The sequence below is a fragment of the Enhydra lutris genome, unplaced genomic scaffold, assembly GCF_002288905.1.
Source record: "Enhydra lutris kenyoni isolate GAN:26980312 unplaced genomic scaffold, ASM228890v2 scaffoldscaffold6, whole genome shotgun sequence".
Lineage (NCBI taxonomy): Eukaryota > Metazoa > Chordata > Mammalia > Carnivora > Mustelidae > Enhydra > Enhydra lutris.
The window spans coordinates 41,309,374-41,327,263 of record NW_019154090.1 but is presented as its reverse complement, the minus strand read 5'-3'; the positions used below and the strand labels follow the sequence as shown (position 1 = coordinate 41,327,263).

Here is a 17,890-nt window from a genome sequence, read left to right as displayed (position 1 = left end):
AATAAAAATAAAAAGAGGTGAATGGCACTAACACATGCCTACTTTGGAATGGTGTTAACCTCTGGAGAAGAAGGGGGAGTTTTTGATCAGGCAGACTACAAAAGAATTTTCAGCTATAGTTATAAGATTTTTTTAAATTTTATTTTTAGAGTAATAACTTATGAACAGGTGAGGGGGATGTAGAGGGGAGGAGAGAGAGAGAGAGAGACATACAGACAGACTGTCTTTTTTTTTTCTTTAAAGATTTTATTTATTTATTTGACAAAGAGAGATCACAAGTAGGCAGAGAGGCAGGCAGAGAGAGAGAGATTGGAGGAAGCAGGCTCCCTGCCAAGCAGAGAGCCTGATGCGGGACTCGATCCAGGACCCTGAGATCACAACCTGACCCGAAGGCAGAGGCTTAACCCACTGAGCCACCCACGTGCCCCAGACGGACAGTCTTAAGCAGGCTCTATGCTCAGTAAGTAAAGAACATGTCTAACCCTCTGCTCAGTGCAGAGCCTGATGTGGGTCTTGATCCCACGACCCTGAGATCATGACCGGAGGGGAAATTAAGAGTTCTGGATGCTTAAATGACAGATTAATCAAATGTAAGATTTGATTTTTTAACATAAAAAGCAAGACCACTGTGAAAAAGAGAAGAATATGGACTTCATTAAAATATAGTAATAATTGGGAAACAGAATTAAGCATGGCAGTATATCCATACTCCAAAAATGACCTTGGCTTTTGCCCATGAAGCGGTTTAAGGAAAAGTATCAAGAACAGAGAATCCAGATGAATGTTAACCCAAATCACACTGATCTGACTGTAGTAACTCTGCATTTGACTGGATTCTGGGTTTACCCTGTACTACCAACAGCTTCCTGTCTTTTCCCTGCCAGTTTCCAGTATTTGCTGATATTTGGTATTTAAACATCTCTTTTCATTAGCAAATTACTTTGTTTGGAAATGTGTTAGTTAGGCTGTCCCATTAAAAAGCACAGGTAGTAATTACCACTTCCTTATCTAGATCGCTTAAGATACTTGTGAATGTCAGCTAATAGGAGATTTACCTACATTTAGAAGATTTTCACCATCACAGGGCAATTTTTTTTACCTGCATCTGTGAACAGCCTTACTTCTTTCATACTGCATGAACAGTACTTCCCCTGCCTTAAATTACAGGAGTGTTTCCATATGATAACATCAGGAAAATAAAAAGCCTTTGCCAGTACTGAGAGAATGAACTGTAATGACTTCTATAACACATGGTGCTGTAAGCCTGGTGTATGAAGCTTCTCTCCTCCTATTCTCTGAGTTCTTCCAGAAACCGTGCGTGGCTGTCGTAGCCCTGCGCCTGCCCATGCTCTTCAGTTGCCACGTTCTCTGGAGCTTGGCTTCCCTTACTCCCACGGTGCCATAGAATGATTGCACTGAATGATTTCATAGAATAATCCCATAGTGTGATTTGGTAGAAAGAGAGGCAATTGCTAGAGAAGAAAGCATGAATTTGACCAAGGTGTTTAAGGCCATAGGTCTTGAGCTGTTCTTGGTAAAGTTTTAGACCTTGGATTTTTCTTCTTCATCGTCGTCTTTCCCTCCACTCCCCATATGCTTAATATGAAACGGTGCAAAAATCAAGTGAGTTACAATTCAAAAATAGTTGAGCATTTTCTGTGCAATTCTAGGGCCTATTCTCTCATGTTAATTATTCTTATTTTTGTCCTTTTCCCGTAAATTGTTATTTTACAGCTGGTAGTTTTTAAATGAGGTAATCAGTTTTCCCATTCATATCCGTGGACTCCCTTGGTCGTCTTGCGGGTTTGTCAGAGCCGTTGAATGTTCATCTTTCCTTTTACACATGCTGCAAAAACTGCATCTGGGGACTTTACACCTAGGTGCATCTGAATGTGTTATGCTTCAGTGCCAAAATATATTTGCATCTATTCAAGCACTCAGAAAGAGGGAACAGGTGACTGTCTGGGGAGTGGAGCTGAGGAGGCTTTGATAAAATTTTCATTTGCTTTAGGGCTGCTGTGAGTTGTTCAGTGGCAAATTAAAAAAAAGAATTTTAGTGGAACTAGCAAGGGAAATGGATCTTCCAACAGTTTAGCCAAGGTATGTAATGAACAAGAGTCCTTTTGAACACTACAGGCAGCCAGCAGATATCGGTGGCTGGCCTCCCATTGAACTCACCTCTACTTGCTTATAAGCCCTCAAGATCATTAGATTTTTCCCTCACTTCAGTTTTTCACGAGTCGTACGGGTGATGCTGATGAATATTTAATGTGAGATCTGCTCACCCAAACCAATCACACTGAAGGTGTTTTTTTGGTGCCCAGATGTCGGTGTATACAACATCCAAATGTCAGTCTCTTTAAACTCTTCTTCTCTTATTTGCTTCATCTTCTCTTGTTAGAGTCATCATATCTATTTTTCATAATCTCTCTGTTCCTTTTTAGACGTTAAAACTTTCAACTTCACATCCCATAGGGAGGCTTGACACTGTGCCTTTGCATGGGTTTCTTGGTGTTTACCCATTTTGGATCTTGGATCTTTGGATTTTCTTGAATCTGTAGGTTCATGTCTTTCTCCAGATTTGGGAATTTTTCAGCCATTCTTTGTTTAAATATTTTGTTCTGCTCTGTATTCTTCCTTCTCTTGTTCTGGGGCTTCAGTTATATGACTGTTAAGTATTTCAGTATTGTTTCCACAGGTCCCTGAGGCTCTCTTTACTTATTTTTACCCTTTGGTAAACTTTTTTCTTTTTGCTTTTCAGATTAGGTCACTTCATTTGGTCTGTCTTCAAGTTTATGAACTCTTTCTCCATCCTCTCCACCCTTCTACTGAGCCCATCCAATTTTGCTTGTTGTATTTTTTTAGTCGTAATAATCGATTGTTCTTTATATCCTTTATTTCTTAGTTATAACATTTTACCTTTCAAGATTATTCTGCATTTGAATATTTTTATAATAGCTGATTTAACATCTTTATCAAATATGTCCAATATCTCTGTGATCTCCACATAACATCTCTTGATTTTTTTTTTTTGCCATGCACATCGAGATTTTCCCAGTTCTTCATATGTTGAGTAATACTAGATTACATCCTAGACATTTCTGATGTTTTGTTATGAGACTCTGAGTCCTGTTGAAAACCTCTGGGAAACATTGATTTTGCTTTGTTTTGTTTTAGCAGACAGTGGACCTGGTTGGATTCACTGTAAATTAGAATTAGCCTCTGTGGGCTGTGGTTCTAGCTTCAGTGCCAGTTCAGTTTTCAAAGGCTTTGTGGTGCTATTCTGGTCTGCCCCGTGTGTGCGCTACCCAAGAGTCAGTCTGGGACCCGAGCAGTGGTCTGTATCTTAGGTCAGTTCTTAAAGTCTTTGTGTGCTGTTGAGGGTCAAATCTAAGTGGCTCAATTCATAAACAATTCTGTGAGGTTGATTTCCTCAACTTCTCCTTCTGTGCCAACACTGAAGAGTCTTTCCTTTTCTGTCATCTGACTAGAAATCTGGACCTGTCTAGTCCTCTTTCATGTTTCATGTTCTTCCTGCTCTTGTGCCCAAGTGTGGGACCAGGAAGTGAGAGGGCAGAGAGAGGAAGAAGCAACAAGGGTTTGCCCCACCCTCTAATTGGAGAGAGATTTTCCCCTTCCTTGTAAGTTTAGGCATCCCCCCACCACCCCCCACTATGTTGCTGTCAGGGAACCCTCTCGCTCCTCCTCCAACCTTCACTAGAAGGCATCTCCTGGAGTTCTCATTTGTGCTTATGTCAGCTTTTCGATTTCTCCCAGCTAAGCTGGGGAACACCGGAGGGGGCAAGTGGTAAATTCCCCTTGCCCCGACCAGTGCTTCAGATCCCTGTCTTCTTCAGCCTGCCGGCTACTCAGGGCCCTCAACCAGCTGCAGCCTGCATTCTCTCCAAACTATAGTGGCTTCCAGTGGGAGAGACAGGGCGGGGAGTGCTTATTCCATCTGGTGCAGAACTGAAACCCCTCTGCTGAGGTGCTGTAGACTGCCAAAAAAGGAGAAACTTACCCAAAGCTGAATTCTGAAGTGGATGAGGTATCTGTCATAATGGCCTGTGGTGAAGAAGACATAGAAGAAGACGTAGACATGCTTGACCAAAGTGCATAGTGAAGAAATGTCTGAAGCCTGGAAGGTAGGTGAGGTGGATGGGGCAGTGGGGGCCAGGGCTGCTGAGTCATTCATAGCGGATGTGTAGTAGGGCCTGGGAACCACAGACTGGACACTGTGCGGTAGGCGCACAATGTGGTTGCTGAAGTGAAGGACGGTGCAGGGTGTATGTAGCCCAAGGGAGCTTGGAGATGGGCAGTAACAAAAAGGGACAAATGGAGGTAAGAGACCATTATTGCTTAGAGAGAAGGGAAATGTTTTGGAAGAACTGTTTTGGAAGGAACAAGAAAATATTGACAGCTTGGAGTGTGTAGGAGGCTAGAACTGAATAGTTGAGCTTGTTACTAACAGAATAAGTGGAGTTGTTGGTAGCAAAGAATATGAAACAAAGTAAAGTTACTAATAGCTTGACCACTTAGTATAATGCCTTCCATTTAGTACCTTAGAATTTGTCATCTTATGTTCTACTGTCTGGAATCACCCTCTACTTATTTCATATACTTTCTGCATTTTCCTTCAGAAGGAGGAGACTTGTTCCATATACTTTTTTTGTATTTCCCCCAAGGCTTTCAGAAGAAAAAAATTCCGTTCCCATTCCGTTCGCCACCCCCGCCCCCACACATATCTAAACATTTATTGGGGGATGGGACTAGAGCATCTTGGAATTTTACACAGCTCCAGGTTCAGCACGTGCACACAGTTGGGCAAATAATTCTTGATGGATTATTTGGCTGGAAACCTCAATAACAAAGACTGAAAATTGATTTACTTTTCTTTTCCAGAGTCTCACAATCCAGGTTTGCAATTTTTACTTTACCAAGAGTAAACAAGAGTTTAAGTGATTTATCTAAAACAGGAAATTGTAAATCCATATTTGAATTACAAATGCTGAAAGGGAGGGGACTGGGCTTTTTGGGAAGGTATGTGTATTTATATCTTTCACAAACACCAGCAGAGGACCTGAGGGCGTGCTTTGACACTGACGTCCGCTACCCTTGATGCTGAGTGCCTGTCACTCTTCCAAGCCAGCTGTGAACCCCAAGCCATGTGTCCTGTTTGAATTCATTAGTATTCATATGAAATTTTCTTACCACAAGTACCATGTCAGATCTTAACCTTCCCCATCTCTCTGCCCAAAGCCATTTTGAGTTAGAGAAGAATTATTATAAGTCAGGTGTCTGAAATAATAACAGCAATGTCATAAGAGTCCAAGGCATTTGAGCATATTAAGTAATGTGTTCTCAAGGTCTGGCATGTATTAGTGGAAATTAGTCCTTCTCTTTATCAGGTCCCCCAGTGGTGCCATCATCATAGCTTATTTTAATACAAATATTTTGCAGATGTTTTAAATCCAAAGGAAAATTATCCCATATAAGCACATTTTAAGAACTTCACCCATCCTGGGTGCCTGGGTGGCTCAGTGGGTTAAAGCCTCTGCCTTTGGCTTAGGTCATGATCCCAGGGTCCTGGGATCAAGCCCCACGTTGGGCTCTCTGCTCCGTGGGGAGCCTGCTTCCTCCTCTCTCTCTCTGCCTGCCACTCTGCCTACTTGTGATCTCTGTCTGTCAAATAAATAAATAATATCTTTAAAAAAAAGATTAAAAAAAAAAAAAAAAAAGAACTTCACGCATCCTGCTTCACCCCAACCTACATCTCAGTACCATTCTAGAAAATTATGTTCCCAGGCAGAGCTTCGCTTTTCTGGTGATTATACCCAAAATGAAAACCTCTCTCACCAGGCATGCTTTAATAGTGTGTTATAGCCTGTCTGTGTGTATGGGGGTGGGGCGGGGCTTTCTAAAGTGATTAAATTCAGAATTTGGATCTTGAAGCAGAATGTCACAAGGCCCTGTATTTTCCAGCCTCTAGACTCATATCACATTGGACCATTCACTTTTGGGAATACAGTTTTCTTATAGGTTTCCATTAATTATAACCCGGAATTAATTAATTTGTACACTGTCACCTCAGAAATATTCATATGACAGCATTTAATAGGAAAAAAAGTTGATTTACTTGCGCAGTTAGCAGAATTAGAAAATCTCACATAAAATTTAGGAGGTTAATTAATAGTGACATTAATGATTTTTGTCACTATATTCCTTGGAAATCCCTAGAAATGTTTACATGTTTAGTTTCATTTTCAGTGTATTGAAATACTGAAGCAGAAAATCTCCTATGAAATCAGCATTCAGTGGTTTCATTCACGGAAATTTAAGTGACTTTTGTGGCGGGGGGGGGGGTTTGTTAACAAGTGCCTCTGTGTCCCCTTTTACAATGTCATTTCCTTTCCATTTCCTTTAAAGACCATCTGGAATTTGTCTACCTTGTGGTATTTAACGGGCTCTGAGGCAATCTCAGAGAAGCTGTCATATATTTCAAGGAGGCTTAGATATGCTCCAAAAATTACAAACTAAGTGCATCAGAAAAGTCCATCTGCTGTGATTAATCATGTTAACCTCAGATCAAGGAGTAGTTCATAGTTAAAGAGAGTTTAAGATCTGGAAGGAGCCTTAGAAAGTATCCAGTTTGATGACTAGAAAAGGAACTGAATTCTGGAGAGGTTAAGCATAGCTTGCCCTTGGCCACATCAAAAGTTTGGGGCAAGGCACATGCTCTGGGTCTCATCCTTACACACAAGTGTTAGGTAGCTGTGTATACTTACGTATGTTCATGTGTGTATATATGTTTTATATATATTTGTATTTTATATGTACATTTATGTTTTATATGTATTTATATGTATTTGAGAGTAAATAGGTCTGTAGGTAAGTTGGTAGACAGACCGAGAGATTGATAGATGTCCCAGGTTTTTCTTCTAGAGCTTCATATTTCCACCTGCCAAAAGCATCTCAGATTTATTATGTGTAAAATCAAGCTCGTGATTTCTTTCCCACCCCAATGACGGTCCTTTTCCAGTGTTCTCAATCTGTGTGAACAGTGCCCTGTCCAACTAGTTATTCAAAGCCAAAACCCAGGAGCATCTCCTTCACCTCCCTTGTCCCCATATGTAGCCTATCATGGAGTCCTCTTAATCCTGTCCCCAAATGTCTTCCTGACTTGTTTGTTTTTCTCCTTCCCTCCTCTCCAGTCCAGTGCTGAACCACTGTCGCCTTTGACCTGGACACTTGCACTTGCCTCCTACCTTGTTTATCTTCATCTATTCCTGCCCTCTTTGGTTCCTTCTTTAAACAGTTGAAGGAATGAACTTTCTGCCCAAACTCTCCTCTAATCTCCTCTAATGTAATGCTGTTGCACAAAGCCCTTCACTGTCTTCCTCTGAAGCGACATGAAATAAAAGTTGCTTCACTGTATCTTGAAAAAGTCTATGTAGTCTGTTCCCTTAAGCTTCATCATGTGTACTGTTCTTCCCTGTTTCCTCTGCTATAAGCATTTAACTGTCTTCTAGGTTCTCAGCTTCACCACCACCACCACTGCCGTCGTCTTTAACTGCCGGAGGACCTTTACATATCGTACTCCCTCGCTACCCCTGCTTCATCCTCAGAGCTTGTCTTGGGCTCCACTTCCCACCTCCCTCAGGGCCTCTGTCCCTAATCTCTGCTATAATCAGCCTTCTTATGGGCTCTTTGAGCACTGGGCAGGGGATCTTTCCTTCAGTTGTAGCTTTGCATCTGATTGTGGAGTTTTTTTTTATATTCACCTCTCCCTCCTACAAGGGCAAGGCATGTGTATGACTCTGTAGCATGTGGTCTGGTTCTTGAGGTGCTTGTTGAATGAATGAAGGAATTAACAGCAGCATAAGGTAAAAATGAAGCAAATGTTTTAAGTCACTAGGTTTGTTGAGTAAAGGAATCTAATGAATAGAAGCCAGCCTTAACAGAACCTCTTCTTATATGCCAGTTTGTGCACCTTATTTAAATGGAAACAAGGAATGATCATAGGTAGTTTTGTTTTCTTTTATAACTCTTACAGGGATTTTTATGTATATTTCATGCAAATACATGGGTGGCAAGATTATTTTCAGTGATTTAATATGATATGAAATATGTCTCTGAAATCCCATTCTCTTTTTCCATTAACATATTTTAGCAATTTTCAACCTGCATGGCTAGGCATTTGATTAAAAGGAAAAGAAAGAATTGGATTAAAGGTAATTAACACACTGAATGTGATTGCCTTATTAATCTCTAATTTCACTTTGAGAGCATTAAATATACGTATATCCTAGACATGGCTGCTTAACTTTTGACTTCTTTGTATGCCACCCAGTTCTGAGCCGTGGTCATGAGAGGCGTGGAAAGCACCTTTCTTAATTGTGGCCTGTGGTGCCTTTCCATAATTGGAAAATACACGAATGCAATTTTACATGAGGGGGGATACATAGATTGTAAATCGGTTAGTATGCACTGCTGTCCATCTAAGTCTCCTGAAAGCTGTGTTCTTCTTTCCACATTGACTCCATTTCCACTAAATGATGACAACCACCACAACCAACCCTTCAGTTGCTCCCTGGGGTTATGATCTAAACCCCTTTGGTTTCAGTCATGTTGAATTTGAAATTCCTTTGAAAACATAAAAGGCGTATGTTGAGTAGGCAGGTGGATTACTGGTCTGAAGCCCTAAAGTAGCTCCCTAGGGCTCCGATATTACTTGCAGTGTCCAGGTGGAAATAGGAGCCAAGGGCAGAGGTTGATACCTGTGGTCACTGAGAGGTCACGTGCCCTGTCTGAAGGAGGCAGCCTTCAGCGGCTCAGGCGTTTTTGCCAAGGGGCAAGAAGATCTACTGTACCGTACCTTCTAGGTTTCGAAGAGAAATCAGAAAGAAACTCAGAGCTTTATGTGAAAACTGCAGATTTTTGCCTGTTGGCAGCCAGTAATTTCAGATTTTAAAAGTTTCATGGGGCACACAAAACATCTGTGAGCTGGAGATTTTCTCTGGCCATCAGTTTGTGACTTTTGGTGCATGTTCCCCACGCTGACTGTCCAGGTCCTCATGGTGTGTTTCTCCGTCATCTGTCCAGTATCTGTTCTTGCTGCTGTTTCTCATGCCCTGCGTTTTGGGTGGACTTGACTCCCTCCTCTCCCCAAACATGACAGGGCTGTTCTCCTGCTAAGGCTTAGCCCTTCCCCACGGTTACCCCAAACTGGAACCATCTTCCCTGTTCTCTAGCTGCCATGTGAGACCCAGCTTTGCTGTGTCCCCACCTACGGCAGCCTTGCGTGTGTCACTCAGATGTTCAACACCTCTGCCATCTTGTGTGGTACACTTTAGTGCGTGTGTGTTCTGTCTTACAAATAAGTTGCATTCTTTTTCTGGGCAAAGCCTGATCATGGGGCTGTCTTTCTGAGGTGTGGTAGACTCTCGGATATGGATGGGACCAGAGAACGCAGTGAATCTCTTCTGGAACATCGCTTCCCTTACTTAGGTGCCTCCAGTGACTAGGAGCTCACTGCCTTCCACGGCAGCTGGGCCGGCTCTGAACAGTTCTTAGCCATAGAAAGTGTTTGTTTGCTTATTTGCTTAATCATGCTGAAATGTGCCCTCCACCTAACATTTTTGTTACCTTTGGTTTTTACATTGAATTCTTTTACCTCTTCTGCATCTTCCAAACAAGCAAGACCCTGGTCAATCAAAGGGAGCCTTCCTCATATGTCTGATGTGGCCATCTAAATTTTAAGAGGCTTTTAACAAGAAGCAGTGTTTCCACATGGAAATAGACCCTACATGTACACAAGTTCTTTCCTGTTACGTTCTGAAGTTGATTTTAGTAGTGGTTCCTGGGCTCTGCCGATTTCGCCATGTTTTCCTTTGAAAGCACTTTCCTTTGGGATCTCTTCTTTTGTTGGCATTAATAAAGATTTCCCAAGTTTGTGACCATATGCTTTGCTTGGTATTACAGCATCACTTTGCAGAATGTATTTCTTCTTTTCTTCTCAAAATCAAGAGTATAATTATCTGGATATTAAGTTTTAAATCTTGTAATATAATGCTGGAATCCATTACTTCTGTCTTGGTAACATAAGTATTGTGACACTTGGCTGTAAAAATAAGAATATTTATAGATTTAAAATTGGCTTATGTAAGCAGACTTTGGAGACTAAGGCTTTCCCTTATTATTACTGTTTTATAGCACACTGGAAATTACATTTCAACTGTAAAATTCCACAATATGATGTTGTCAACCAACCAAGTTGCTTACTTGTGTTTTTGTATGTTCTTAGGTGCTGTGATACTATTGGGAAGAACGAATATGTTTCGCTTTAACCACCCTAAGGAGGCTGCCAAGCTCAGGGAGAAGAGGAAGGTGAGGAACCTAAAATCTCCAGGAGCCAACTCTGATCCCGGTGGGGCTGGGGCTTGATTTTGATTTTTTGGTCTGGAACCAGAAAAGTCATTCTGTAGCATGCACTGATTTTAGGGAGCTGTTGCTCATTGTATGATTGGCTGATTGAGTAGGACAGCAAGCTGATGAAGTCCCGAGCAGGTGAAATGGCTCCTTCTAGACCCTTCTCTTCACCCCTCCTGCCCCCAAAGGAGCTAGGCATTGTTTTTGCATTAAGTAGAGAGTGACTTCCACATATGAGGATCTGTTTTAGGAGTTAACCCAATATCAGAATCACTTTCACTCAAAAAGTGGCTCAATTTTTATTTTCAGCCACAGTGAATTGGACTTTTGGTTGGGGTGTGAAGCAGAGTGGGGGTGAGTTTAGTACAGCTGTTGGATAGACACATCCGAGGGCACTTGAAGTGCTGGGCAGGGGAGTTGGGTTGGAGGACCTGAGAGAGACAAGGAGATGAGAGAGAAATCTGTATTGGGACACTGTACTGTCCTCAGGCCGAGGAAAATAGATACTACAGCTAACGTTTCTAGGAGCCGGGCACTGTATGAAACTTCTACAGTATTGCACTGCTTTATCTGCCCAGTAGCTGTTCCTATCCCCATGTCACAGATGATCAAGATAAGCAACCGAGACTCACTTGTTCCTCACCAGCAAGTGGCGAACCTGTGCTGCAGCCCTGACCTGCTGACCTTTAGTGTTTGCCCTTCACCCCTGAGTCATATAGCCCCTTGCATGTCTACCTCCTTTTGTGAGGGCTGCCTGAGGGCGCCAGTGCCTTTGATGGGAAATAAGAAAGCTGCAAACCCCAGCCTTCTCTGGGACTGCCAGTGAAGCCTCTTATCTGTTCTGGCCCAGGGTCTCCTTGAAGGGTCCCCTTTGGTTCACAGTTGCAGAGGGCAAGAGGGAGGAAAATACATTTGCCAGTACCTTTCCTCAGAAGCAAACAGGTTAAGCTCTTCCTTTTTGGGTCTCCCTTCCCCTCTACCTCCTCACCTTTTTCCCGCAGTACACGTAGTGAGTGCTGCTGAGAACAGGACACGGCTCCTGCCAGCAACGAGGGTGACCCTTCCCGCCACTTCCATGTGGTATGGTCGCGGAGAGCCCCACGGTGGTACAGGTCCTGGCTAGCTTCGCTAGTCTGGATGTTTTGGGGTCCCAGGGGCCCTGCTGGGCTTAGCCGAGGCTTGGGTCTGAGTGGCATCCATCGCCCGGCTCTCCGTGATGTGCCGTCCTCGGATAGACCAGTTACGGTGCGTGCTAATGGAGGGTGGGGGGTGTGTGTGTGTGCACCTCATTGCTTCTCACCAGGTGAAAGCAGCGAGTCCAGGGCGCTGGCCCTCTCTTCCCCACTGAGGTAACCGCTCTGCCCTGTGTCTGCTCTTAGAGTGGCCTTCTGTCCTCCTTCAGCTTGTCCATGACTGACCTCTCCAAGTCCTGTGAGAACCTGTCCGCGGTCATGTTGTACAACCCGGGGTAAGTGAATGGCAGCGCCTCCTTCCCTGTGACTGTCACTGGTGTGTTTATTGTGCCAACCCCACTCGAGTCACTCGATAAAAGTGAGGCTACTGTAGTCACACCTCCATAGCAGATCAGCCTTTGTCATTTTCCACATCACTTGCCAGCGCTTGCTCTGTACGTACATAATTGTACTTCACTGTAATCATGACATAAATGGGATTGTATATTCAGATTTTTTTGCTTCACATCATAAGAATCATTAGTGAGGACTGTTACGCCTTTGTTACCACTTTTGTCATTGTCTCATAGTTTAGAATTGGCTCTCTGATTACTCAGTGCATGATCTCCTGGTCTTAGGCACTTTCATCTCATTTTATAAACTTCTTGTCATAACAGACAACTTTGATTTTTAGGGCATCGGGGAGTACGAGAATGTACACGCACTACTTGCAGGCCCTGGGGGGACCCCTGAGGACACAAACGATAGTGTTTTAGATGGACTTCGTGGCTGGGTGACCTTGGGCGGTTTGCTTGGCTGACGTGGTGGCAGTGAAAATGCCTAAGAACAGGGAACTGGAAGAAAGGACTTTGGGGACTTTTCCAGTTGCGTGAGGCCCCATATTTTATCTTTCCTGCAGCGAGAATGTCCTAGAAAGCGGCGGAGGTAAATGCAACAGCTAACTAAGTGAGATAAAACGGACAACGACATCTTCTAGGATTGTCCTGTACCGAGGAGTGGCTGTGTGTCTGGCACTGCACTCAGCCTCTCACATCCATTGTCTCATAATCTTCACCTTGACTCTGTCCCAGTTTGACATGTGGAGAGTTTAACCCGGCTTGCCAGCCTGTGGTCTCACAGTTAGAGCTGTGGTATGAGTCTACGCTACTGATTCCTGGCCTAGGCAGTGGCGCCTTCTCCAGCCGGGGGTGTAGTCAGACCTGGGGCCAGTTCCTGCCCAACCCCACCTCAGCTCAATGGCCATTGAGCCAGGATGAGCTGCAGGGATCCCTCCTTAGCTCAAGTCCCTTCCCTGGTTTGTGGAAAGCAGGTGTACCTGCAAGGAATTTCTTCATTTTCACAGGAGTTTACAACTGGGAGGGACCTTTGATCATGTTTCTGGATTCCTGATTTTATAGGCAAGCTGAAGCCCAGATTGGACAATTTGCTTGAGCCAAAACAAATAGACAAACAAAAACCCAAAGGGGAAAAAAAACCCAGCCCCCAGTTTGTGCAATATCGTGACTCCAGGCTCCTGGGCCTCTCCCTCCCTCCAGAACTCATGCAAGCACAGGCCACAGTTAACTGGCTTTGTCTGTACGGGTCAGCACTCGCCTGTGGCTACAGCGCTGTTGAGAGTGGCGCTCTTCAGATGAACCGGCCTTGAATAAGCCCTGTTGAGAAAGCCCTCTGAGTGTCTGGGTTCTCGATGTTTTGGAAGGCACATTTTGTCAGAGGTACTTGATCCCTTGCGGTCTGAGCAGCTGCCCATTACTGTGGCCGAGATGGAGTCATTCACATCCTCACTGTGTTCAGTATCAAATGCAGGGCTTTAGCGTTAATTTCAGTGTGAGGAGTCCTATCTGTCTGTTCAATACTGTTTGACGAAACATTCTGGAATGTGTAGCATGCTTGCTTGGAATCGCCTCCCCACCCTGGACCCGGCCCCAGTCCTGGAATCCAGATACTAGCTTCACTGTCCTCGATCCTGGTGCCTTTTACTTTGAAACCATTTGGAAATGTAACATGGCTTTTCAGTGTCTTTGAAAACCCAAAAACTGACCTGCTGTCAGCTCACTTCTTGGAGACCCAGGGTCACCGACTGTGAGCCCCTCTCTTCCTTGCATTTACAGATGGCAGCCAAATCCTTTCTTTTTCTCCTCCAAACATAGGTGGAGGTGTACATAGTCCTCTTCAAAGTGATGCCACTATTGGTGGTTTGCTGGTTTTTAAGTTACAACAGTTTTTCTCAGTGTTTATAAAAGGTAGTTTAGAGTATCTAATTTTTCATCTTCAGAACTTTTCATTGACTTTCCATGGTCTAAAAAAATAAAATCCCACTCCCTAACTGTCACTCAGGCCCCCCACTGTGTGATCTGTCCTCCCAGCGCGTCTGTGTGCGTGCTCTGGATTCCTGCCCTTTCAGGGACCCTTTCCATTGTTCAGAATTCCCTGGACTAGCCATGCCTTTGGGCCTTGTCTTTTGCCAGTTGCGGAGCCTGGCATGCGTTTTCAGATGCACATACTTGTCCTCTAAAGCACAGTACCCAGCCCAGCTCCTCTGGAAGCTGTCATCCAGTCAAGAGTCAGTGTTCCTTCCTCATTGTACATTCTTCCATTTTCATCATCCTGGTTTTGGTCTTCTGTGTAAAGGACACTCATCAATCAACATGTCTTTTCTGTGTACCTTCTGTGGGGGTGGGGCAGGGCTCTAGCCCAGGGGCACAGTTACCAGAAGCCTCTACAGGGTCCCTTTACAGCTGGCCAGAGGAGAGAGGCAGTCACAGGTAATTTACAAATAAGTGCAGAAAGGGAAAAGGAAATGAAATGTCTTGAGCAGTATTTGATGGCATGATCAGGGAGGGCTTTCTGAGGAGGGGACATTTAATCTAAGGCACTGAAGCCCCAGAAAGGTGGCGAGGGGAAAGTAGCTTGGATCTGGGTGGTAGCCTTAGAGATGGAACGTGGTGAAGTCAAGAATCATGCCCAGGTTTCAGATGAAAATAGCTGGGCAGATGGTGTGTCCATTCCTGAAATGGGGAGGCGGGGAAGGCCAGTGTGGGCCGGCATGTGCAAAAGAGTTTGGCTTGTGTGAGTGTCTTTCCTATTTGACTGGAAGTTTTTCGAGGTCAGAGGCTTGTTGTATTAATTTCTGTATTTTAAAGTGTCATTCACATAATATGCTTAGTAAATGTTTAGCAAACAGATTGAGTGAAATTTTAGTAGGATACACAGATCCGTCTGGGAAAGGTTTTTCACCAATTTCTCTGGGCATGGATGTTCCAAATAGTGGAAAATGGCTTATTCTGTAAAGGAATGTGTTTTTGTCACATGGGCCAATTCCTAACTGACACTGCAGTTATTTGAATAATCTCAAGGTCACATTCAAGATCCTCGAGCAGAAAGATGAGAAGATGGTCTCGTGATGAAATTAATTAGACCACGGCAATCAGAGAATTCGAGAACAGCATCTGTGTTAGATTGCCTTGCAGTTGGCTGAGGAGCTGGTTCTAGATGCATTTGATGCTGCCGTTCAGAGGCACATTTTGTCTCTGCTACCCCTGCAGTACTCATTTGTAAAAATTCAAATTAAAATTACTCCATACTTCACCAGCCTGACTTCATGCTCCCTGACGTCTAGCCCCCCTCAACTTGCCACCTGCTATAAAGAATGATTGCCCATGAATTAAAACATAATTGGAGAAAAATTTCCTACTCTGATTTATGGGTGTCACGAGGTGTCTGCTCCAGCATCTTGACAAAATGAGGCAGAAATAAAGTATCGCCATGTTGTTTATACCTTTTTTGAGGTTACAGGTGTAAATATTCTTGGCCTAAATTAAGTACCATGCGGTAAACTGGAAGACCATTGAAAGAAATATGTTTGCTACTTGGACCCTGGCTACGTAGTTACTTAAATCTAGTAATAAGCTGCTTGGACACAAAAGCATGTTAGTTTCTCAGGATGGAAAGGTAGCACTGAGGTGCTTTCACAGATCAGCACGTACTTATTGAGAGTCTTCTGTGTGGAGAACCTTTACATGTCAGATGCGTATTCTCTCTGCCCGGGAGAACCGGCACATGCTCGTGAAACCATTCTGAGCCAAGGCCAGGCAGTATGTGATTCAGGGTGGAGAGTGGTGGTGTAAACAGCCCACCCTGGGGAGGTCTGGGAAGGGATCCTCTTCATGGAGCGCCTTCCGATGTGTTGGGTAACTTAGAAGGTGAGAGACTTGCAGAGACTCTTTCTTCACGAGGAGATTGCCTCCAGCCAGCATTGTGGAATCTGAGTCCTAAGCCTAGTTCACAGGAACCCTTTTGTCTTCAACCCAAATGTCCCTATCATAACATTTCCCCTAGTTTCTACCTTGTTCATCCTACTCTCAATGCCATAGCCACACCCAGCCTGGAATAAATAGCCAGAACCCATCTCCAGAGAAGGGTGGTATGGGAAGGGGCTAGCGGTGGTTATAAGGATCCTAAGTGAATATCAGCTGGAAGCTTCTGGTCTTTCTTCTCTGTAGTTGAGGACATGACACTGTTGGAGGTAGTACTATCTCAACTTGGAGGACAAAGTGGGGAAGAATATTAACCGAAGAGTTGGCCTAAGCCCCCACCCCTTAGGAATCCAAATCACTCCTCTCAGTTCTTCTGGAGAATTCTCTCCATGTGTCATGTTTTTATAAATTCTGATTAGCATGTCCAGAACAAATGACTGTGATGAAGATATATGGCCCCAAATGTGATGGAGAATTATTTTCTATATACTTATAAGCATTTGGTAGCTCATTTCCTTACTCTATTTTACATTGTGACAACATACACTTAACATAAAATTTACTGCCTTACCCATCTTTAAGTGTATAGTTCAGTAGTGTTAAGTGCATTCACACTATCGTGCCAGCCAATCTCCAGAACTCTTTATTCTCTGGCTCATTAAAACAATAGCTCCTATTCCCTCTGTCTCCCAAGCCCAGGGCATCACCATTTTAGTTTCTGTTTCAGAAATTTGACTACCTTAGGTACCTTAAATAAGTAGACTCCTACAGCATTTGTCTTTTTGTGTGGCCTATTTCACTGAACATAATGTCTTCAAAGTTCATCCCTGTTATAGCCTGTGTGAGAACTTCCTCCTTCCTTTTTAAGGCTGAATCACATTCCATTGTATGTATACACCACATCTGGTTTATTTATTCATCTGTTTATGGACACTTGGATTGCTTCTACCCTTTGGCTGTTGTGGATAATGGTGACATGAACATGGGTGTGCAAATATTTGTTTGAGTCCCTGCTTTCAGTTCTTTTGGGAATATACCCAGAAGTGGAATTGTTGGGTCATATGGTTGATCTGTTTTCAGTTTTTTGAGAAACTTCCATCCTGTTTTCCAAAGCACCTATACCATTTTACGTTCCCACCCACAGCACCCAAGGGTTCCAATTTCTCCACATCATAGCCAACACTTGTTTCCTGTTGTATATATGTGTGTGTGTGTGTGTGTGTGTGTGTGTGTGTTTGTGTTTTAAATAATGGCCATCATAATGAGTATGAGGGGTATATCACTGTGGTTTTGTTTTTTTTTTTCCATTCTTTTTTTCCTTCCTTTTTTTTCCAGAATGTCCAGTCTAGAAAATACTGTCTGGAAATAAAGAAGGAAGATCTCAAAATTCAGTTTCCCTTCCCCCCAAAAGAATAGTAAATAACTGATGAACATAAATCTCACATGGATTGACTTCCTGGTGACCTCTCTCAAGCACTGCCCAGTTCATTTTAATCCGCTCATTGATGGTAGGCATCCAAGTCGCTTTTCTAGCCAAGGAGAGAGATTGGTCATCTGTGTATTGCGAGGGGTCACTCTGGCAGCGGAGTAACAGGGACACCAGGGAAGCTACAGGAAGGACGCATAGGCAAGGGCTTGAGCTGAGGTAGCAGTCAAAGTTACCTAGATGAAGAGATGGGCTCCAGAGCCATTTTGGGACAGGAAGTCTTGAAGCCTAGCTGAAAGATTGGATATGAGAAGTAAAGAGATTGCCCTCTGTTTTCTGGCTTAGGTAATTGGTTGGGGGTGGTGTGCTACCCAGCAGAAGTACACATGCACGGGAAGGAAGAGCAAGTTGTCAGGAGGCAGGGAGAATAATGAGCACAACCTTGAAACACTGGGCCCCAGGCTTTGAACTCTCTCCTGTAAGTGACTGTGCATTTGAGTACTCTGTCAGCCACCGTGTACCCCCTGGGCAAAGCTGGAGTCTGTGTGGCCTGTCAAAACCCCAGGATGAAGGTGGTTTCCCCTGTT

At 43.7% G+C, this 17,890-nt stretch overlaps 1 protein-coding gene across 1 annotated transcript in view; it reads left to right on the top strand.

The window, feature by feature from the left end:
* The window catches only part of LOC111141654 (kinesin family member 16B), a 282,534-nt gene that overhangs the window by 148,242 nt on the left and 116,402 nt on the right, over positions 1 to 17,890 (top strand). The window contains exons 16-17 of the mRNA XM_022494378.1: positions 10,304 to 10,386; positions 11,808 to 11,896. Of these exons, the coding sequence (XP_022350086.1) occupies positions 10,304 to 10,386; positions 11,808 to 11,896 (172 nt within the window). The remainder of the gene's footprint in view (positions 1 to 10,303; positions 10,387 to 11,807; positions 11,897 to 17,890) is intronic.